The sequence below is a fragment of the Piliocolobus tephrosceles genome, chromosome 2, assembly GCF_002776525.5.
Source record: "Piliocolobus tephrosceles isolate RC106 chromosome 2, ASM277652v3, whole genome shotgun sequence".
Classification (NCBI taxonomy): Eukaryota; Metazoa; Chordata; class Mammalia; order Primates; family Cercopithecidae; genus Piliocolobus; species Piliocolobus tephrosceles.
In genome coordinates this window covers 29,064,126-29,088,546 of record NC_045435.1, presented here as the reverse complement: position 1 = coordinate 29,088,546, position 24,421 = coordinate 29,064,126, and the positions used below count along the sequence as shown (strand labels likewise).

The 24,421-nt window shown below is 36.2% G+C and overlaps 1 protein-coding gene across 5 annotated transcripts in view; it reads left to right on the top strand.

Moving 5' to 3' along the window:
* Positions 1-20,579, top strand: part of CD200R1 (CD200 receptor 1) — a 43,682-nt gene extending 23,103 nt beyond the window's left edge. The window contains exons 2-8 of one of the 5 annotated variants that reach the window (XM_023213270.3): positions 7,065-7,133; positions 12,184-12,249; positions 13,755-14,072; positions 14,196-14,444; positions 18,081-18,189; positions 18,735-18,780; positions 19,473-20,579. In XM_023213270.3, the coding sequence (XP_023069038.1) occupies positions 7,065-7,133; positions 12,184-12,249; positions 13,755-14,072; positions 14,196-14,444; positions 18,081-18,189; positions 18,735-18,780; positions 19,473-19,595 (980 nt within the window). In that variant the 3' untranslated portion in view covers positions 19,596-20,579. The remainder of the gene's footprint in view (positions 1-7,064; positions 7,134-12,183; positions 12,250-13,754; positions 14,073-14,195; positions 14,445-18,080; positions 18,190-18,734; positions 18,781-19,472) is intronic. The other 4 variants (XM_023213295.3, XM_023213279.3, XM_023213304.3 and 1 more) reach the window with 4 other exon arrangements.
* Positions 20,580-24,421: the final 3,842 nt, after the last annotated feature.

Genomic DNA, 24,421 nt, shown 5'->3' with positions numbered 1-24,421 from the left:
GACCAAAAGTTTGTTTGTTTGTTTCTACACACCAAGCAATGAATTCTGCAGTGGACACCAGCTGGTTGTATCCTGATTCCATTCAATTCTGATGCTATTTACTTGAAGGAAACATCAGATCCCAAGCCTCAGGCTATTTTGCCTGTGCTTTTGACTGGCTGGTTATAAGTCTGGGTTCCCATGACCCCCTCCTTGGGTTCGATTAATTTTCTAGAACGGCTCACAGAACTCAGTGAAACACTTACTTATATTTACTAGTTTATTATAAAAGATATTACAAAGGATACAGATGAAAAAGTGCATAGGGCAAGGCACATGGGAAGGGGTGCAGAATTTCCATGCTCTTTCCAGGTACACCACCTTCTAGTAACTTCCATATGTTTAGCTATCTGGAAACTCTCTGAACCCAGTCCTTTGGGCTTTTATGGAGGTCATTAGATAAGCATAATTTATTAGCCATTGGCCACTGGTCATCAACATAACCGTCAGCACCTTTACCCTCCCCAGAGGTTGAAGGGTGGGGCTGAAAGTCAACCCTGTTGTCATGCCTTGGTCTTCCCAGTGACTAGCCACGATCCTGAAGATACTAACCACCAGTCAACTAATGAGCATACTCAAAAGACATCATTTTGGAGACTTTAAGGATTTTAGGAGTTCTGTGTCAGGAAACAGGGTCAAAACCCAAATGTATATTTTACAATATCACAGGCACAAAGCAAGTTTAACAAATTTAAGAAAATTGGTATCATATCAAATATCCCCTGCAACCATAATGATATAAAACCTGAAATCAGTAACAGGAGGAACTTCACAAATACATGGAAATCAAACAATATACTCCTGAACAACCAACTGGCTAATAAAAATAAAAGAGAAATTAAGAACATTTCTTGAGACAAATGAAAATGGAAATACAACATACTGAGACCTATGGGATACAGCAAAAGCAGCTGTAAGAGGAAGATTTATAGCAATAAATGCCTACATTAAGAAAGAAGAAAAATCTCAAATAAACAACTGAATGTTGAATGTAAGGAACCAGAAAAACATGAACAAACTGAACCCAAAATTAGTAAAAGGAAGCAAAGAATAAATATCAGCACATCAATAAATAAAATAGAGACTAGAAAAACTATAGAAAAAAATTAATGAAATTAGTTGCTTTTAAAAAAGATAAATAAAATCAACAAACCTGTAGCTGATAAATTAAGAAAAAAGAGAGACTCACATCAATAAAATGAGAATGAAAAAGGAGACATTACAACTGATACTGTAGAAATACAAAGGATCACAAGAGACTGTTATAAACACAATTATATGCCAACAAATTGGATAAACTAGGAGAAATGGATAAATTCCTGGACATATACAACCTCCCATGATTGAATTATGAAGAAATAAAAAAGTTGAACAGCTCAGTAATAAGTAAAGAGATTAAATCAGTAATAAAAAATCATCCATCAGAGAGAAGTCCAGGAGCTGTTGGCTTCACTGCTGAATTCTACCAAACATATAAAGAAGAATACTAATTCTTTTCATTCTTCCAAAAATTGAAGAGGAAGGAATACTTCCAAAGTCATTTTACGAGGCCAGAATTACCCTCACACCCAAATAAGACAAGGACACTAGATAAAAAGAAAACTACAGGCCAATATCCCTGGTAAACATAAATGCAGAAAATCTTTAACAAGATGCTAGCAAGCCAAAATAAATAGCAGATTAAAAAGACCATTCATCATGATCAAGTGGACTTCCATCCCAGGGATGTAAGGATCAATAGACACAAACCGATAAACATACGTCACGTGAACAGAATGAAGAACAGAAACTAGATGATCATTTCCATAGATGCAAAAAAGCCTTTAAAAAATTCAACATCCTTTCATGATAAAAATTCTCAATAAATTAGGTATAGAAGGAAAGTACTCCAGTACAGTAATGATTATACATGAAAAACTCACAGCTAACATCACACTTTATGGGGGACAATGGAAAACCTTTCCTCTCAGATCAGAAGGAAGACAAGGATGCCCACTCTTGCCACTTCCATTCAACATGGTACTGGGAGCATAAAGTTGTTAATAATATTTCCTCATAATGCTGGAAGTTCTAGCTGGAGGAATTAGGCAAGAGAAAGAAATAAAGGAATCCAGATAGAAAATATAGAAGTTGGCCAGGCGTGGTGGCTCACGCCTGTAATCCCAGCACTTTGGGAGGCCAAGGTGGGCAGATCACAATGTCAGGAGATCGAGACCATCCTGGCTAACACGGTGAAACCCTGTCTCTAATAAAAATACAAAACACTGGCCGGGCGTGGTGGCAGGCGCCTGTAGTCCCAGCTACTTGGGAGGCTGAGGCAGGAGAATGGCGTGAACCCGGGAGGTGGAGCTTCCAGTGAGCCGAGATTGCACCATTGCCCTCCAGCCTGGGTGACAGAGCAAGACTCTGTCTAAAAAAAAAAAAAAAGTAGTCAAATCGTTCCTGTTTGCAGACAACATGATCTTATATATGGGAAACTCAAAGACTCCACAAAAAATTCTTAGAACTAAAAAATGAATTTAGTAAAATTGTAGGATATAAAATCAACATTAAAAATTAGTAGCTTTTCTATACACTAACAGTGAACTATCTGAGAAAGAAGTAAAGAAAATCCCATTTTTAATAGCTACAGAAAATAAAATACTAAGAGATAAATTGATAAATTTACCCAAAGAGATAAAAGTCAATAAAGTATAAATGTGTGTGTCTGTTTCTGGATTATGTCTTATATTCCACTGATACATGTGATTATCTTTTAGCCAAGACCAGATTGTTTTGATTACTGCAGCCTCAGAATTAAGCTTAAACTTAAGTAGATTTTTCTCTCTCTCTCTTTTTTTTTGTTGTTGTTTTTAAACAAGCAGCTTGACTATACTAGGTTTGCATTCGTATATAAATTTTAGAATTATCTTCTCAATTTACACAGAAAAGACTACCACATTTTGATTGAGACTGTTCTTGAGGAGAATTGACATCTTAATAATATTGGGACTTTCCATTATATAGGGTTTATCTAATTCATCTCAGCAATATTTTATAGTTTTCATTATACAGGTCTTACACAACTTTTATTACCTTTTTTTCCTAGGTATTTTTTTGCATTATTGTAAACATTTAAAAAATTTCATTTTCCAATTTTTTGTGCTAGTATCGAAAAATGTAATTGTTTTAAAATATTATTAGTATTTTATGTTATTACTTTACTAAGTTCATTTAGTTCTAGGAAGAGAAGAAAAACTGTTAAAGTGCATCTCTGAAAATTCTATGCCTAATATTTTACTTCTTACATAGTGCAAGATTTGATTTGTTAATATTTTGTGAAAAATTTTGTATCATTTGTAAGTGTTGCCAGTCATTGATTTTTAATTTGTAATGTGTTTATATAGTTTTGATATACAGTTAATTCCACCTTCATAAAATGAGTTAGAAAGTGTTCTCTCCTTGATTTTCTAAAAGGATTTGGTGTAAAATTAATATTACTTTTTTCTTACATGTTTGCTTACATTTGTCAGTGTAGCCAATTTGATAGAAGGCTTTTTATCAACAAATTCAGTTTTTTAAAGATATAAGGCTTTTCAGTTTTTTTATTCTTAAGTTTCAAAAGCTTTGTCTTCAAAGAATTTGTCCATTTCAACTATTACTGTATTTGATTAGCATAATATTGTTAATAATATTCCCTCATTTTTCCTTTCACGAATGTAAATCTGTATGAATGACCCTTCTTTCCTTCCTGATGTTAGAGATTTGTGTTCTTTCTATTTTTTTTCTTGATCAGTCTAGTTGTTGATTTATAAATGTTGATGATCTTTTTAAAGAAGCAGCTTTTGATTTCCTTAATTCTTTGCATTACTTGTTTCCTATTTTATTGATTTCTGCTCTTAGATTTCTTATTGTCTTTTCTCTCTTTTTTTTCTTGCATCCGTGGGTGAATTTTACACTTTTCTTCCTTTAAAATTAGCACCTAAAGGTATTACTTTTCCTAAAACCAGTGTATTAGCTGCTTATTTCAAAATTTGGCATGTTGTATTTTCATTACTATCCAGTGAAAAATAATTTCTTTATGAATCTCTTCTTTGAGCAAAGGGTTGCTTAGGAATGTGTGTGATTTCTAAATATTTGATATTTTCTTGAAAATCTCATTGTAATTGATTTCTAATTTAATTCTGTTTCGGTTGGAGGATATCTTTTGTATGACTTTAGTTTTTTTAAAGTTTTTGAGACTTGTTTTGTGGCAAAGAATGTAGTTAAACTCAGTGAACATACGATGTGCACTTGCAAAGACTGTATTCTGCAGATGCTGGGTGAGTGTTCTAAAAATATGAATTAGGTCAATGTGGATGATAGCTTTATTGGTTGTTTATAACTATGTAATGAATTACCCCCCCAACTTAGCAGCAGATAAGAAATAGGTATTTTGAAAGAAAAATACATCTTAAGTCGATACTGATACTTTTCATTAAAATTGAGGACTGAGGGGATTTTTTTTCTTTTTTTTGTTTTTTGTTTTTTGTTGTTTGTTTGTTTGATGGAGTCTCACTCTGTTGCCCAGGCTGGAGTGCAGTGGTGTGATCTCAGCTCACTGCAACCTCTGCCTCCTGGGTTCAAGCAATTCTCTGCCTCAGCCTCCCAAGTAGCCGGGATTACAGGCGCCCGCTACCACGCCTGGCTAATTTTTGTATTAAACTTACTTATTTTACATCTATATCTTCTTTCTTCCTCACTATAAAATTAAACAATACCAACATACAGACATACCTATCTCTCCACAACCTCACCCAACAGTGTATATTGTCAAACTTTTGGATTTTGCCAGTTATAGATGAGAAAGGGTATTTCCAAATACTTTTAATTCGGATTCCTCTTCCCATGACTGATGTGGAATATCTTTTCATATGACTAAGAGACATTTTTACTTCTTTTTCCATAAAATCTCTGTTCATATGTTTAGTCCGGTTTGCTACAGGTTTGGGTTGACTTTTATTTTTAATCCAGCTTCATCCAGCCATGTACCAGGGAGCTGAGCAAGCCACTGTTTTAAGCCCATGAATTCTGACAGTTGTCTCTTCCCTAACTTACTATTCCCATTCAGATCTAGAATTCATAATGTCTGTGTCCAGGTGCCTTTGTAATCATGATTTGATGGACTTGACATTCGATCTGCTTTTTTAAAAGTTTGTCTCTCAGTGCTTTTGCAATAACATGGCTTAAACTCACTTCAATTTGGGTTAATTTGGGTTGTGTATCTATCCTAGCGTATTTCTTAGGCTCTAACCCTTGATTTCTACTCATAGCAGTAAGGCTTACTTGCTCTAAGATTCATAATTGGGCAACTGAAGCAGCTTACTAGCCAGGAAATCTTGGTGAAATTGCTTAATCACTTAATCTACATTTCTTTATCCATAAAATGAGAATAATAATATCTGCTAGTTATAGAGAGATGGAAATAAAGAACATAGGCAAATTACCCAAAATCTATTCCTATTATACTCATTCAATAAATTATCTTGAAAGAACAGTTTGTTAAAGAAAATGGCAGCTGAAAGGGGTACTAGATTCAAACTTTTTCCAGAGAAACACTGAGCATTAAAATTTACTCTAAAATGTGTCTCTTTGCTAGTCAGATACACCTCACTGTAGAAAAGCTACGAGTGTATCTTTTCCTTGTGAACACATTCTAGGAGCTTTGTGCCTTGCACAGTTAGAGCCTGCCAATATCCAGCCTCAACTCCAATTATACATCCAGATTTTCTCACTTCATGGCAATACTAAACTATTTATAACTCTTGTAAGTTTGTATTTGGCTTTGTACCTCCTTTAAATGCCGTTATTTTTGTTTGCATTTTCCCTTCTGTCTTCTTGGAAAACTCCTCATGTACTTAGATCCAGCTAAAAAATTACTTATTATAGGAAAGCGTGCCTAATCTCTTACTCCTGTTTTCCTGGAATTTAAACATCTCTTCTTTTAAACTTCTGTACATCACATGCAGCTTCGATCATTGCACTGAAAACTTTGCATTGTAATTGTTTCCCTAGCTGCTGCCTCTCCTGGATCTTAAGCTCTTGGAGAAAAGGGGGTATTGTTTATTATGATATCTCTGTGCCTAGCAGAGTAGTTTGCCAATAATTGCTGCTTAAAAGATATGTACTACCAGTTCTCACTAAGAGCTTGCCTTACAGAAATGTGAACTTAATAGGCCATTATCTACATCATGGGTCTCCAACCCCGGGGCTGCAGACTGGTACCAGTCCTTGGCCTGTTAGGGACTGGGCTACACAGCAGTGGGTGAGCGGCAGGTGAGTGAGAATTGCGGCCTGAGCTCCACCTCTTGTCAGATCAGTTGGAGGCATTAGATTCTCACAGGAGCATGAACCCTATTGTGAACTGTGCATTCCAGGAATCTAGGTTATGCATTCCTTATGACAATTGAACTAATGCCTGATGATCTGAGGTGAAACAGTTTCATCCGAGAACCATCATGCTCCCTTCTCCCTTGTCCATGGAAAAATTATCTTCCTCAAAATGGGTCCCTGGTGCCAAAAAGGTTGGGGACCTTTTTCCCATCATAGATTCTATGATGTGATTTCAACAATGCTTAGGAAAATCCTTTTGTTCCATACCAGCATCCAATCAATAGTCCCCACTAAACTATTTTTACCTCCTCATTGGTGCTTGAAAAGCCTGTAAAAGATGGTAAAATAATTTCTTCCACACTCAGAGATAGACTAAATGCATATAAGCCTGGAAGAAGACTTGAATATAAAGCAAGAGAGGGGGGCTTGTAGTGATGGGAACTCTGGGCTTAAAGCAGGACTATGCCAGAGTCAGGAAGAGCAAGTCAAAAGTTTATACTGGGACAAATTTTGCCAAGACTTTTGCTTGGCTGTCATAATTTAGATATTCATTGGTAACTGCAATACAAAAATAGTCTGAAGAATGTGAAAAAATATGATTTTAACTAGGAGTCAGATCTATTAATGCATGTTTCTCTCTCCCCCGATGTCTTCTTCAAAATGCATATATTCAGAAGTGGAGGGTGCTGCTCAACCAAACAACTCATTAATGCTGCAAACTGGCAAGGAGAATCATGCTTTAGGTAGTGTCCATCTTTTAATAATAATTCTAGTAGGGGAGTGCTTGATGTCCATATAAGTTTTACATTTTAGGATCTTGAATTGTCTCATGCATTATCTGTATTATCTAAATGATATATTTAAGAGTGTTGATGAAATTTTCATTCTGAAATTATTTCTATGCTTATTTAGTACCTATTTTAAGAATGGGATCACTAAACAAAACCATGGCCTATTCAAAAAATTTGTTATTCAACTTTTGAAACCTAGATTATTATCCCAGAGCACTTTTTAATAAGCAGGTCTTAATAGGTGTTAATGATTTATTTTCTATATCCTCTCTCAACCCTATTGTCTCCCAAATTTTTGTTTGCCATTATAATTAACATTGAAACAGAAAAGTTAATAGACTTTATTTTTTTGGAGAAGTTTTAGCATCATAGCACAATTGAGTACAGAGATTGAGTACAGAGAAAGTACAGAGATTTCCCATATAACTCTGCCCCGACACATGCAAAGCCTCCCCCGTTATTAACATACCCAATTAGAGTGGTACATTTGTTTCAATTAATGAACCTACATTGAAACATCATCATTATCCCCTTATAAAAGTCCAAAGTTTGCATTAGGGGTCACTCTTGGTGTTGAATATGAATGTTTTCAGGCAAATGCATAATGACATGTCTCCACCATGATAATATTTTACAGAGTAATTTTATTGACCTAAAAATCCTCCCTATTCTACCTATTCATCCTTCCCTGCCTGCTAACTTCAGGCAATCCTGATATACTGTCTCCATAATTTTGTCTTTTCCAGGGTGTCATGTAATTGGAATGTTATAGTAGGTAGCATTTTCAGACTGGCTTTTTTCATTTAATAATATGCATTTAAGTGTCCCTCATGACTTTCCGTATCTTAATGGCTCTTTTTTTTTTAAAGTACTGAATAATATTCCATTGTTTGACTATACCACAGTTTGTTTATTTGCCTGGTAAAAGACATCTTGGCTGCTTCCAAGTTTTGGCAATTATGAAAAAAGCTGCAATTAGCACCCATGCACAGGTTTTTGCATGGATGTAAGTTTTCAACTCTTAGGATAAATACAAAAGGCATGATTGTTGGATTGCATGGTGGGATATTGCTTAGTTTTGTGAGAAACTGCCAAACTGTCTTTCAAAGTAGATGTATTACTTTGCATTCCTGCTACCAATTAATGAAAGCTCCTGTTGCTCCACGCCTCGCCTTTAGTGTGTAGTGGTTCTCACTGTTGTTTTAATTTGCCTTTCTTTGATGACATATGATGTAGAGCATCTTTTTGTATGCTTATTTTCCATAAATATATACATTTTCCATATATATCTTCTTTGGTAAAGTGTCTGTTAAGATTTTTGACCTGTTTTTTCATCTGGTTGTTTGCTTGCACATTGCCGAGTTTTAAGAGTTATTTGTTTTGGATAACAGTCTTTTATCTGCTATGTCTTTTACAAATAGAGTTGGCCCTCTGTATCCATGGGTTTCAAATCTGTGGATCCAACCAATCATGGATTGGAAATACTTGGAAAAAAATCCACAAAGTTCCAAAAAACAAAACTTGGATTTGCCTTACTACATTGAATCCACAGGATGTAGTGATATACAGGCATTGTATTAGGTATTATAAGTAACCTAGCGATGATTTAAAAAATACAGGTTATAATTCTTTTCTTTGCTTCTTGGTAGGTAAGGTGTTCTTCCCCTCTGGCTTCTTTCTGAAGTATTTCTTTACATTTGATTTTCTGTAATTTGAAAACAATACATCTAGGTATAGGTTATTTTTGGCATTTATTCTGCTTGGTGTTCTCTGAGTTTCTTGGATCTATGGTTTAGTGTCTGACATTAATTTGGAGAACATTCTTAGTCATTATTATTTAAAGTATTTCTTATTTTTTTCATTTTTTTAAGCTACAATATAGCAACTTTTCAAAAACAAAATTTGAAATAGGTTAAAACTATTGTGATTGTAAAAAATTCTACAGAGCTCAAGGGAAGGAATGCGTCTTGGTCTCAGAAATTATGGAAGTAGAAAGTTGAACTAGATGAGGACTCTCATCTCTGTTCCTCTCCTGCTTCTGCTTTATTTACTTATTTATATTAATTTTAATTGACACATAATAATTGCACATATTTATGGGGTACATAGTAATATTTTGATACATACAATTTGTAGTAATGAAATCATGGTAACTGGCATATCCTTCACTTCAAACATTATTTCTTTGTGTTGGGACCCTTCAATATCCTCTTCTAGCTCTTTGAAAACATGTGATATGTTATTGTGAACTGAAGTCATCCTACAATACTATAAAACAATAGAACTTGTTCATCCTACATAGCTATAATTTTGTACCCTTTAATAAATTTCCTGTATTCCCCCCTTTCCCCTACCCTTTGTAGTCTATAGAAGTCTGTGTTCTGCCTTTTACTTCTATGAGATCAACTTTTTTTAAACTTCTGCATAGAATGAAAACATGTGATGTTTGGCTTTTTGTTCTTGGCTTATTCCACTCAACATAATATCCTCCAGTTCCATCCATATTGCTGTGACAAGATTTCATTTTTTATGGCTGAATCGTATTCCATATTTTCTTGCTTTTTCATGTTTGATGTGTTTCTATGTTGATACCTACATATCTAGTGCAACTGTCGCCTCTTCTAATTTTATGGTGTAGGCTTCTTAAGAAAAAGCTTATTCACCCATTCTAGTGATGTTCGCAAGCATCCCCATGACCTAGGTGGTGAGAGTTTGTGGCAGCAGTGGCACAGCTTTGCTGGGAGTTGGTTTGCCAGCCTGCTTTTCAGGGCATGGGTGCTTGTGTGCACATGGTGGGTTACTCAACTTGGCATCTGGCTTGCTGGGTTTGGGACTATGGGGCTCTTATTCTGGCCAAGGGCACAAGCACATGGTTGCTTGGCTATCCTCAGGGTGTGTCTGCCAGGAGTGGACCCACTGGGCTGTTTCTTAGGTTCTGGAGTGGGTGGGCAGCCACTCAGCCAGTCTAGGGGGAATGTCTGCTGGGAGTGGGCCCACCGGGTTATTTCTCAGGCTCTGGGCACAGGTCCCCAGCCGCTCCGCTGGTCTATAGGTATGTCCACCAGGGGCAGGCCTGCTGAGTTGTTTCTCAGATCCTGGGTGTGAATGCACAATCTGTCCATCTAGGGTTGTGTTCAGGGTAGGGGCCCCTCGTCTGTTTTTCAGGCCCAGGACATGAGCATGCAGACACTCAGCTGGCCTGGCTGAGTTTCCACTAGTGGTGCATCCACTGGGTTGTTTCTTAGGCTCTGGTTACAGGCACGGGGCCCCTTGGTAGGCCTGGGGTTATGTTTGCCAACAGTGAGCTCGTGGGGCTGTTTCTCAGGACCTGGGTGTGATCTTGTGACTGCTGGGCTGGCCTGGGGGGATGTCCCCTGGGAGTGGATCTGCCCTGCTGTTTCTCAGGCCCTGATTGTGGGTATGGAACTGATGTGTAGGTCTGGGGGTGTGTCCTCTGGGAGCGACACCCTTGACAGTTTCCCAGATCCCGAGTGTGGGTGTGGGGCTGCTGATTAGTCCCGGAGGTGTGCCTGCCATGTGGAGGGCTCGCAGGGCTATTTCTCAGGCCTTGAGTGAGGGCATGGGGCTGCTGGGGAGGCCGGGGGACATGTCTGTGGGCATGTTTGTTGGGGAGGAGGCACAGGACTGTTTCTCAGACCCTGGGCGAGGATGCATGTACCCTGGGCGAGGATGCATGTACCCTGGGCGAGGATGCATGTACACTCAGCTGGCCTAGAGTTATGTCAGCTGCTGGGTCCTCTCAGAGGGCATGCAGTGGTTTGGTCAGCTCAATGGCAGGTTTGTCCTGGGTGGGACTGCCAGACTGTTTCTCTGGCTGGAAGTGTGGGGAGAGGGGATTGGTTTCCCTACTGTGCAGGACCAGAGTCACAGCCAATCCTGAGCCCAGGCTCCATGCAGCAAAGGTATAGCCGGCTGGTGGGCTGGAGAGGTACAGTGGCTACTTGTCCCCAGGACAGGGTGTACTTCAAAAGTGGCTCTAGTCCATGACGGCCTCTTGCTGCCACAGCTTGGCTCACAGAGGGTGGGTGGGAGGTAGCAGGTGCATACATTGTGCCCCTTATCTGGAGGAATGCAGCCGTGTGAATTCCTGGTAGCACTCCAAACTAGGCTCAGGGCTTGTGAGGACTGTGAAATTCTCTTGAAGTAACTCTTTTCGGTAGCTATAGGGGCTGGTGGGGTTCTTCTGCTTCTGTTTTCCCTGCAAGAGGAAGTCCCTCCTCAGCCTGGAGCAATCCAGGAAGAGGATGTGGGAAGATGGGGTGCCAAAGGCAGGGTGCTTTTATGCTTCCTTCCTGAGCTTCTGATGATCACAGGCACCTCTCCACTCCTTTTCTGCACTCCTGCACTCTCCCTTTGATACTCCAGTAGAATCTTAGCTGTCTATTTATTGCTTTCTTTTCGTGGAGATGTGCCCCAGGGCCTCTAGTCAGTCATCTTGCTGATATTTGCTTCTGCTATATTTTTCCCTTTGTACTCTAATAAGTAGAAAAAAATGAGAAACGAACAGAGATGGGTGGACCCTTCTCAGTTTTGCTTCTAAAATTCTTGAGAAAGGGCACTGCTGTATTCACCTGGGTGAGGTGCCCAACATTGGACCAAATAACTTTGATTGGGAACTGGTAGCTGAAGAAAGGGATGTAATTCGACCAGCTCGTGTGAGATGCTCACATGGACTAATCTCCCTGGCTGAGGAAGAAGGATGCAGTAGAGGCAGGTTTACCTTTTTCAAAATAGTTCAAAACAAGGTGTATCATGAAAGAGAAGTTATTGATTAACCACTTGTAATTTTCAAGATATTAACACATTTTGTTCCCTAATGATGGCATGACTTCTAATTTCTGTTTTACAATGATTTTTGTGCAATTTTAATTATGGTGAACTGATTGCCTATCATGTTGAATAAGACTTTGTGGAGAGATACTGGCTTCCACTCTGAGTACATAAAATTGATTTCATTTATTCTTCTCTAAATATTTTCTAGCTTCAAGCAGTTTATGTATGGATGAAAAACAGATTGCACAGAACCACTCAAAAGTACTCGCAGAAGGTAATATGCTTCCTTACTAGTGGCCAGCACTGAGAGATGGAAAGTTGAACTTTCTTAGAAATATTAGCTAATGACCTGACTGGAAGCCAGCCTTATGACTACTTGAAGAACTTGGTGATCTGAGAACTGTGGTATGAGGCATCCTGAATGACCCAACCTCTAGTTGTTCTCCAAACAAGCCATGTTCTTGCTTGTCTCTGAACCTTTGCTAAGGTGGAGTGGCGGAAGGAGCATGGATTTAACTACCTTTCAGATCTATGTTAAAGTATTACTGCTTTCTTCATCTAGTTATATACTTATTAATTGGCTGTGAAATGCAAGGGCTAGAGTACAAACCACATAAGAGACAGGTGACACCAAAACAGGATAGGAGAGATATCAAATGCAGGTTTTAGCAAAAACATCCTTCATCCACATAAAGGTTTGCCCCTCTATAGCTGATTCTGCTTATGCTATAGTGATGAAATCACTGACTCTCACCTTTGTTACATGTGGGTAGTGACAAATACTTTGGTGGACTAATCACCTCTCAGCAAACCCTTACAAAACCACTGACACATTGTGTGAATTTTTGGGATGCATGAGGTTCTTTATTGGAAGGTGCTTGTAGGATGCAGGGCTTAATTTTTCCTTTAAATGATGGACGACAGGGATCAACTTATGCCTTTATTGTTGATAATTGGATTGAATATACAGAAATAAAATCTGTGAGCTAAGTTCACATCTGAACTATCTGAAAGTATATGTGTGACTAAATAGGAAGGAATGAAAACTCATCCAAAGGCTACATTTGATAATGTCATAAATTTGCAGTAAAATATTTTTTATAAAAAATGTCTAAAGGGAAATAAATCTTGTTTTTTTTAAAATTATATATCACACTACATTTTCACAAGAAATAAATATTTCTAAGCATGTCTTATCACTAGGTATTATTATTTTTCATTTTTATGGGATGGCTTAACTGGTGAAATAATAGTTTTTTTTTTTAAGATCTGTGGATTTCACTGACTTTGTGATTTTTTAAAAAGAAAAATGAACTTAAAACAATTTCTAGCTAGTTCAACCCAAATGCTATATTAGTTACTTTAAAAGAAAGCACTATATATTAATACATACTACATTTATGTTTGTCTGAAACAAAAACCTTAGAGTAGACTTTTTTGTTCTCACCAAGGCTGAGGAGGAGACAGCCACATCACTAATTACAATTCTCTTTGTTTCTAGATATTAAAACTTCTGAATTAGTATCAAAAATACTTTATTATATATAATATTTCTAATGATACATAATACAGGAGAAAATTGGTTAATCTCTAGATTGGGTTCAATATATTATTTATATTTTGAGAAATTTAATTTTTTATGAAGATCTAGTATTTTCGGAATAAGATCACCAGCAAAGTTATGTTCTAGTGTAACTTCATATGTTGTGGATAAATGTAACACATGAAGTTCTTTATCAAGCTTTTCTTTTATCCTTCTCTTTTCATGTATGCGTCCAGTTAACATTTCATGGCCTGTACTGATGGATACAAATGCTGTACTTTGTTGCCCTCCTATTGAGTTCAGAAATTTGATTGTAATAACATGGGAAATAATCCTGAGAAGCCAGCCTTCCTGCACAAAAGCCTACAGGAAAGAAACAAATGAGACCAAGGAAGCCAACTGTACTGATGAGAGAATAACCTGGGTCTCCACACCTGATCAGAATTCGGACCTTCAGATTCACCCAGTGGCCATCACTCATGACGGGTATTACAGATGCATAATGGTAACTCCTGATGGGAATTTCCATCGTGGATATCACCTCCAAGTGCTAGGTAAGGAGCATCATGTATTGTGGTATTTCACATCACCAGATCTGTGACTGAAACAAACATCTCTTTGAATTCCATACACTTTATGTGAAAACTGAAGCATTTTTCCCCCTTTCCTCCCTGCAGTTACACCTGAAGTGACCCTGTTTGAAAGCAGGAATAGAACTGCAGTATGCAAGGCAGTTGCAGGGAAGCCAGCTGCTCAGATCTCCTGGATCCCAGAGGGGGATTGTACCACTAAGCAAGAATACTGGGGCAATGGCACAGTGACTGTTAAGAGTATGTGCCACTGGGAGGGCCACAATGTGTCTACCGTGACCTGCCATGTCTCCCATTTGACTGGCAACAAGAGTCTGTACATAGAGCTACTTCCTGGTCAGTAATTCTTTTAGTTTTATTTTTTATTTTTCTCCATTCTTTCAAAGGAGTTAAGAAAAAAAGGTGTGCAAATACATTTTGTTTGAGGATGCTCCCTCCGCTGTTCATTTTTATCTCTTCCCTAACCAAAATAAAGAGATGTGTTTAGGAGAATAGTACAGACATTTGTTGTAAAAAGTCCTTTTTCAGAATGCAACTTAATTCTGTTAGTAATGTTCACTTCTATGCTAGTAGTTAATTGGCATGAGTAGTATACTTTTAAAAATAATACTTATGGCTTATTGAAAGATAAAGTATACTTTGAAGCATGTAATTATGGTTTTCTTCGAAGGATACATTCACTCATAAGTTGCTTTTGTGAATTTTTAGTTTGGTGTAATTTTATTTTCTGGACTTTTCATCACTGAATTTCTTAAATATCTTATAACAACATCTGTGGTTCATTTAATCACTGTTTAGTTTATTTACTCTCTGCTATCATCCTACTCTCATTTCTTGTTATTTAAGAACTATTAAATATCAACAAACATATTTAAAATGCAATTGTTCTGTAAGGCTTCATTAAAAACATTAGCCCTACCCCTGTCTTTCCAACCCAATTGCCATCTCCATTAAACTCCCTTCAGGTAAGTACTTTCAAATTTTACAGTGTTTCTTCTAGTAATTAGTTTCATTTTTATACAACATGCTCATACTGCTATTTCCTACTGTATCAAATTTAGACATTATGTAATCTCAACTTCTTATGGTAGATGAGGATTTCACATTACCTTCTTCCTTTCCTTCAAACTTCAATTGAGGTAATACAGTTTTTCATTAAATAGCCTATGTTCCCATTAATTTGAATATTTAAGTACTGTTAAGTGCTTAAATATCAAGAAATACACTCATGCTTTCACTTTCAAATGACTTTTTTTCTTGGACTTCATAAGTGCTTTACCTTTTTTGTTTCCTTAAGAACGTATGTACCTATTGTGAACTATCACTAAGCCTATTGACAAAACTAGAGAACCCCTTAGTAATATATTTCCCACATGGTCAGATTTATTAGGTAATCTGTTAGTTCTATTTTTTTCTCAAAGTCATTCCTTCTTGAGTTTTTGTATGTGCTTGGTCTGATCTCTCCTGATTGGCCTCTAGATCTGCTGTACAGCTATTGTCCTGGACACTCTCATCGCCTCAATCCTCTACTTAGCCTATGTCTATTTAATCTGAGTTTCTTCTGTCTTCTATACATTTGTTTGTTTTTAACTCTTTCTTTCATACGTGAGACTTTTCTTAACTCTTTGGTAATCCTCGGGTATGGATTCATTTTGAAGTGAGTACTAATGAGCTACGTGGAAGCTCTACTAGTTAATGGTTGGATTTGTCAACAAGTTAGCTTCAGAACAGTGAAAAGGAGCTAAGTGATTTTTAATAACTAGAGATTTGTTATGTATCTGAAGGCCTTTTCTCTGGGGCTCTTCAGGCTCTGCAGAAATTAGCTCAGCAGTTTCTGGCCTTGGAGAGATAAGCCTGACTACCAGTGTTTGGGAAGGGAGGGAGCAGTGTGTGTATGTGTGTGAGTGTGCATGTGAGTGTGCCACTGTTGAGAATCAGACTTTCCTTTATATCTCTCTTCAGTCTGGTATTTCATTCTCACCCTCCCTGATGTCTGGATCCTTGACTTTGGAGTCTCTCCAGGTCATCTTCTCTAGGCCAATCTGCTAGTCTCCCCTTTTTCTGCCGGCTGGGAAATGTGTGCTACATAAGATGGGGCGGTAGACAACAGAACCTGCCTGTTCTCAAAACAAACTTTCAAAGAAGCTCTCAACTTTTAGTCCCACACTTCACCCCTCCACATACTTGTTTTTCTATATTTGATGCTTCCTACTCTAGAGTTTTTCTGGAGTTTTGTGTGTACTAAGGTTTGTATTTATTCTATGTTGTAAATCATTAGCCAGTTTTCTATTCATTTCTCACTTAAAAACAGTTTGAAATCTTCCATCTGTTCTTGTCTTCATCCCTCTTCTCTTTGTCTTTGCAGATCTACACTTAAAACATTCTTTTTACTAACATTTTAGCAAGTTTTAATGAGAGAGAAGAGAAAATCTCATGTGTTGAAACCACCATTTTTTTATATCTAACATTTAAGTCATGTGTGTGGGGATTTTTGAGTTTAGCAGTATTTACTGAAAAGAGCAGTTGTGCCTTGGTTATGTATGAAATATCACTGTTTCATATTACAGTATGATGTCAGATTTATAGTGTCTCAGAATTGAAGGGAACTTCTCATTCAAATTCCTATGTAGTGCAGGGATCTCCTTGATGTCTTCCTTGCACGGTGGATCTTTAGCTTCTGCTAGTACACATTCAATGAGAGACAGCTTAGTAGTGTGAAAGCCAGGGTTTTAAAAAAATGTTGTTCTAAACAGTGAAACCAAACATTTCACTTTCATATAACATATGGAGAAATTCAGTATTTAAAAACATCAACTGTGGAAAGAAAGTGGAAGGACCAGATGCCAGCCTGCTCAGTCTCCACTTCATCTCCTTCTGCTGCCCCTGAGCTATATTCATGCAACACCAGGAGCGTAGTTTGCAAATCATTGCCTCTCAGGCTGGCAATTCCTTTGTTGACTTGCACACTTGTCAGATAGAGTTTTGTATTGCTGTCAGCAGCTAATAAATAAAGTTCCTGCTATGTATTCATTTTAGTTTCAATGCCCTGGGAGAAAGATGACTTCAGAATTAGGGTTACTTTTCCAAGTATCTTCCTTACAATTGCCCATTTAGTTGGAGGGCAGAAACAATCTACTATTACAGAGTGGTAGGAATTCACCACTAATCAATCTTTAAAGCAACAAAATCCTGATATAAGGTGATGTCTTGCTGAAAACTCTGGAGTCTGTATTGAAAAAGCAGTTTTATTTTAATAATTCTCAAACTATTAATGGCTCAGAAGTGTTGAAAATGAAACTACAGATATGAATTTCATGTACTGTGAGACATCATGAAACCATCTAGATAGATAGATAGATAGATATAGATATAAATATAGATAACTTTACTTTTAGTAGAGATTAAGTTTTAGAGCAGTTTTAGGTTCACAGCAAAATTGAGTAGAAGTACAGAAATTTCCCATAAATCCCCGCTTTTGCCCATGCCCAACCTCTCCCACCTACACCTGCACCAGACTGTTACATTTATTCGAATTGTTGAACCTCCACTGATACAGCATTACCACCCAGTAAAGTCCATACTTTACATTAGAGTTCATTCTTGGTGTTGTACATTCCATGGGTTTGGACAAATGTGTAATGACATGTATCCACCAGTGTAGTATTATACAGAACAGCTTTATTGTCCTACACAATCCTCCTTGTTCTTCCTATGCCTCCCTCCTTTCTCACCACCAGATAATCAATAATTTATTGACTATTCCCTAGTTTTGTCTTTTCCATAATGTCTTACAATTGGAATCATACAATATGTAACCTTTCCAGATTGGCATGTTTCACTTAGTAATATACATTTGAAATTCCTCCATGTCTTTTTATGGTTTGATAGCTCATTCCTTTTTAACACTGAATAATCAGATAGTACATTATTTGGATTGTACCACATTTGAGCCATATATTTTTCTGTCTATAGTTCCAGGTGCCAAAAAATCAGCAAAATTATATATGCCATATGTCATCCTTACTATTATTATTTTGACCATCGTGGGATTCATTTGGTTATTGAAAATCAGTGGCTGCAGGTATTGACTGATGAATGTTTTTTTCTTCTTCAGCTTTATTAGGCTAGAAAAGAGTCAGAAATATGGAATTGATTGTATTGGGTATATTAGGATGTTAACATCAAATGTCCCATAATCAAATCTTGAAGGTGTTAGACTTGGACTACTTTGAATGATGAGAGAGACTTTGCTAGGTTGCTTTGGCACAGAAGCATGGAAAATTAGGCCATTTAGGGCAGGATCCTGGGAGAGAAAGTACATGTTAATTTTTACATTTGGGTAAATAATTACAATTCCTTTATGCACCAAAGAGGAGTTGTTACATGCATTCAATTGTATCAAGCTTCTATTGCATAATTTCAGTTTTTCAAAATCCAGAATATTCTTATTTGGGGATATTAACCACGAGCAGTATTCTTCACTTATTTCTAGTAGTTTCTTTCTAATTTATTATGGCTTCTATCAAAATTAACCACAATTGTCAATAGTATACTGTCTTATTTTCCCATTTTCAATCTAAACAATGATGTTTCCTCCATTCACTTCAATTTATTTTATTTTTGTAGAAAATATAATTTGAATAAAACAGAATCTACTTCAGTTGTTGAGGAGGTAAGATAAAAAAGAGTAATTGCAAACTTAAGCCAATAGTCTGAAAATCTAGCAACATAATCTGTAGTTTGTATCAATATTAGTGTTTCAGTTGAAAAACTAAAACAATTCTGATTTACAATGCTTATATGTGTGATTACTTTGTTAATTATCTATCAAATACTATTTATACATCACTCTAGATCCACATTTTCACTTCATGAACTATGTCCTAATACACATGATGTTTGTCTCCTTTGGACTGTAATCTTCAGAGAAAATGAATTGGTGTTTCTTGTCACCAATTTGAAAGCATCTCTAATTCCTGACTTTTCCTTTTCCTTTTCAATACTATCATTATGTTTCTCTTACACAAACTTAAAACATATCCTGCTCCTTAATCTCTTATTCTAAGTAGCTTACTAAGTCTCCAAAGCTCTCCTTTGGCGTACTTCTCATATCACTTCATTTATCTCCATTCCTACTTTCACAGAGCCATTATCTCCACACAGAGACTTAGGTAGTTAACAAATACTTTTTGATAAAATGATAGAACAAAGCCTGCTCTTATGTTTATATAGGCCCAGAAACACAATTATAAGCACTCTTGAGCACCTGTTAGAAATACTAAAGCTATGGGAAACTGTTACAAAAATACAGATAGTTTCTATAATGATTTTTTGAATTGATTTTAACTTTGAGTTCTTTCTTAGGATGAAATGCAGCCCTATGCCAGCTACACAGAGAAAAACAATCCTCTCTATGATACTACAAACAAGGTGAAAGTGTCTCAGGCATTACAAAGTGAAGTTGCCACAGACCTCCATACTTTATAAGTTGTTGGACTCTAGTACCAAGAAACAACAACAAAAGAGATACATTATAATGACTGTCTGATTTTCTTACAGTTCTAGAATGAAGACTTATATTGAAATTAGGTTTTCCAAGGTTCTTAGAAGACATTTTAATGGATTCTCATTCATACCCTTGTATAATTGGAATTTTTTATTCTTGGGTGCTACGAGCTAGTTCTCTGAAGAACTGATGTTATTACAAAGAAAATACATGCTCATGACCAAATATTCAAATTGTGCAGGACAGTAAATAATGAAAACCAAATTTCCTCAAGAAGTAACTGAAGAAGGAGCAATCGTGAACAGTTTCTTGTGTATGCTTTCAAAATATTTTAATGTACATATGACATGTCTATATGCCTATGGTATATGTGTCTATTTATATGTCTATTTACATATACATACACATATCTTTGTCAAGGCACCAGTAGGAACAATACACTGCATTACTGTTCTATGCATATGAAAACCTAATAATATAAGTCTTAGAGATCATTTTATATCATGACAAGTAGAGCTACCTCATTCTTTTTAATGGCTGTATAAAATTCCATTGTATAGTTATATCATTATTTAGTTAAACACAGCCCTAATGATAGACATTTAGATTCTTTTAAGTTTTGTTTATTTCTTTTAAGTTTTGTTTGTGGTATAAACAATACCACATAGAATGTTTCTTGTGCATGTATCTCTTTGTTTTTGTTTGAATATATCTGTAGGATAACTTTCTTGAGTGGAATTGTCAGGTCAAAGGGTTTGTGCATTTTATTATTGATATATATGTCAAATTGTGTCGATTATATATGTCAAATTCCCTCCAACATTGTTTAAATGTGCCTTTCCCTAAATTTCTATTTTAATATCTGTAAGATTCCTGTTTCTACAGTTGCCACTTTCTCTTTTAATCAACCAGATTCAATATGATGTGAGATTATAATAAGAATTATACTATTTAATAAAAATGGATTTATATTTCTGGTCTTGTTTGTAAGAGAGTGAATGCACCTGTGAGAACATCAGCTTCTTCTGAACTCATTATATCTCTACAGAGGTGTTGATACTTGATGCCTAACAGTTTTGCAGATGTGCCACATTGGAATTGTGTATTTTTATGGTGTACATTCTATTGTGGTATATTTATTGAATAATTAATGTCTATTGACCATATAAGCAGCAAAATATGCACCATAGAGGACATGGGGTATTTATTTATAAAATATGAGCTACATGATAAGCAAGTGGCCATGGGATGGCATGACCCTCCCCTCCATATTTCTGTGGAGCAAAACATTGGCAATGTTTATATGAATCATTTTTAATACAGTGAAATTATTTTTAATTAAAAAATAAGTCTACTTGCTCCATAGCAGAAAAAACATTAAAAGTTTTTTTGTTATGATAGAAATTAAAACAAAATATATTCATTCTTCAATCATGCCATCTGAGACTTTTAAGACAACTATTTTGTCTTAAAAGTGTATTTTTCTCCCTGTAGACACATCAGTTACTATGGACTTTATCCTTAAAGGGACTTTTAGTCTATTTTCAATGTAAAGCTAATCTAATGACACTTGGCGCATGATATTTTTATCAAACCATTTTGACTTGGCCAAAAAGCATTGTCCATTAGGTTTCTGCATATAAATATTACCAAGAAATTTTCACAATAGACATCATTACACTGTCCTTGAACTTTATTAATTCTTCATCCAACCCTGGTGGAGCTGAGGCTCATAATTAGGTTCAAGACTATCTGTTCAAATATTACTGAAAAACAAAGTAAGACAGTACTATACTTACCTCTTAACTTGATAATGTCAAAACGGGCATGTTAAATGATATCACAGAAAAGATTTGAAGATAATTTATAAAAGTTAAATTATATTGTACAGGAAATAATTGTATGAAAATCTCTACTATGGGGCTGGAACATGGTTGAACATTAGAATCATATAAAAAATTATATATATTCTCCAAATCCATGCTAGACCTGTCAAATTAGAGAATCTAAAGATTAGACCTGGTGTGTCAGCAAGGTCATTCAGGAAGCAGAGGCTGAGATGGAGTTAGGTCTGATTACTTACATAGTCAATTACCTTTTACAAATATCATTTTGTATGTCTCATTTGCTGTGCTTTCTCCCCATCCCATTTGTATCTTTTCCTTTGCTTTGCTAGATTTGTCAATTTTCTCTCTCTTTCTCTTTCTGTCTCTCTCTCTTTCAATATCTCTAATAATTTGAAAATTATTCATCATAATTATGCATCTCTTGGGGTTATGCTTCACATACAAACTTCTGAAAACAGCTTTACTGAGATATAATTTATATATTTAAGTGTACAGGTTGTTAAATTTTGCACATATTTAAAATGTGGACTTTGTAAATGTTGACATAGTTTTACATCTGTGAAACCATCAGCCTAATCAAGATAATAAACTTGTCCATAACCCCCCAAAATTTTCTTGTTTCTTTGCTAGCCTATCCCTATGATCTTCTTGTTCCTTCTCATCCCCCACTTCCCAGGCAACCTCTGATCTGCTTTCTGTAACTATGTATTAGTTAGCATTTTCTAGAATTTTCCATAAAATCATAAAATAGATACTCTTTTATTTTTTTTGGTTAGACTTTTTTTCCCATTATAATTATTTTGAGATACATCCACATCCACACAATTATACTTCATTCTTTTTATTCCAAATAGTATTTTATTTTATAGCTATACCAGTTTGTTTATCCATTTGCCTGTTGGTGGACATTTGTGTTGTTTCCAGTTTTGGACTGTTAGAAATAAAGCTGTTATACACATCCTTTTGCAAGTATTTTTGTGGGCATATATTTTTATTTTTCCTGAGTAAATACTGATGAGTGGATTGGCTAGATCAGATGATATGTAGATGTTTCACTTTTAAAGAACTTGCCAATCTTTTTTTCTTTTCTTTTTTTAAAATTGCTTTAAAATTTTTAAATTTTTTAAAAGTAAACTTAATTTCAGACTAGTTTATTATTATTGTTATACTTTAAGTCCTGGGATACATGTGCAGGTTTGTTACCTAAGTATACATGTGCCATGGTGGTTTGCTGCACTCATCAACCCATCATCGACTTTAGGTATTTCCCCTAAAACTATCCCTCCCCTACCTCCCCACCCCACAAAAGGCCCCAGTGTGTGATGTTCCCCTCCTTGTGTCCATCTGTTCTCATTGTTCAACTCCCACTGAAGAGTGAGAACATGCAGTGTTTGGTTTTCTGTTCCTGTGTTAGTTTGCTGAGCATGATGGTTTCCAGCTTCATCCATGTCTCTGCAAAGGACATGAACTCATTTTTTTTATGGCTGCATAGTATTCCATGATGTGTATGTGCCACATTTTCTTTATCCAGTCTATCATTGATAGGCACTTGGGTTGGTTCCAAGTCTTTGCTACTGTGAATAGTGCTGCAGTAAACATACTTGTACGTGTGTCTTTATAGTAGAATGATTTATAATCCTTTGGGTATATACCCAGTAATGGGATTGCTGGGTCACATGGTATTTCTGGTTCCAAATCCTTGAGGAATTGCCACACTGCCTTCCACAATGGTTGAACTAATTTACACCCCCACCAACAGTGTAAACACATTCCTATTTCTCTGCATCCTCTTCCGCATCTGTTGTTTTCTGACTTTTTAATGATCACCATTCTAACTGTCATGAGATGGTATCTCATTGTGGTTTCGATTTGCATTTTTCTAATGATGAGTGATGGTGAGCTTTTTTTTATATGTTTCTTGGCCACATAAATATCTTCTTTTGAGAAGTGTCTGTTCATATCCTTTGCCCACTTTTTGATGGGGTTGTTTTTTTCTTGTAAATTTAAGTTTCTTGTAGATTCTGGATATTAGCCCTTTGTCAGATGGATAGATTGCAAAAATTTTCTCCCATTCTGTAGGTTGCCTGTTCATTCTGATTATAGTTTCTTTTGCTGTGCAGAAGCTCTTTAGTTTAATTAGATCCCATTTGTCAATTTTGGCTTTTGTTGTCCTTGCTTTTGGTGTTTTATTTATGAGGTCTTTACCCATGTCTATGTCCTGAATGGTATTGCCTAGGTTTTCTTCTAGGGTTTTTATGGGTTTAGGTCTTAGCTTTAAGTCTTTAATCCATCTTGAGTTAATTTTTGTATAAGGTGTAAGGAAGGGGGTCCTGTTTCAGTTTTCTGCACATGACTAGCCAGTTTTCCCAACACCGTTTATTAAATGGGGAATCCTTTCCCCATTGCTTGCTTTTGTCAGGTTTGTCAAAGATCAGATGGTTGTAGATGTGTGGTGTTATTTCTGAGGCCTCTGTTCTGTTCCATTGGTCTATATATCTGTTTTAGTACCAGTACCATGCTGTTTTGGTTACTGTAGCCTTGTAGTATAGTTTGAATTCAGGTAATGCGATGGCTCCAGCTTTGTTCTTTTTGCTTAGGATTGTCTTGGCTGTACGGGCTCTTTTTTGGTTCCATATGAAATTTAAAGTAGTTTTTTCTAATTCTGTGAAGGAAGTCAGTGATAGCTTGATGGGGATAGCATTGAATCTACAAATTACTTAGGGCAATATGGCCATTTTCACAATATTGATTTTTCCTATCCATGGAAAAAGAGTAATGTTTTTCTCTTTTAAGAGTAAATCTTAAAAAGAGTAAAAAGAGTAATCTTTTTCCATATGTTTGTGTCCTCTCTTATTTCCTTGAGCAGTGGTTTGTAGTTCTCCTTGAAGAGGTTCTTCACATCCCTTGTAAGTTGTATTCCTAGGTATTTTATTCTCTTTGTAGCAATTGTGAGCAGGAGT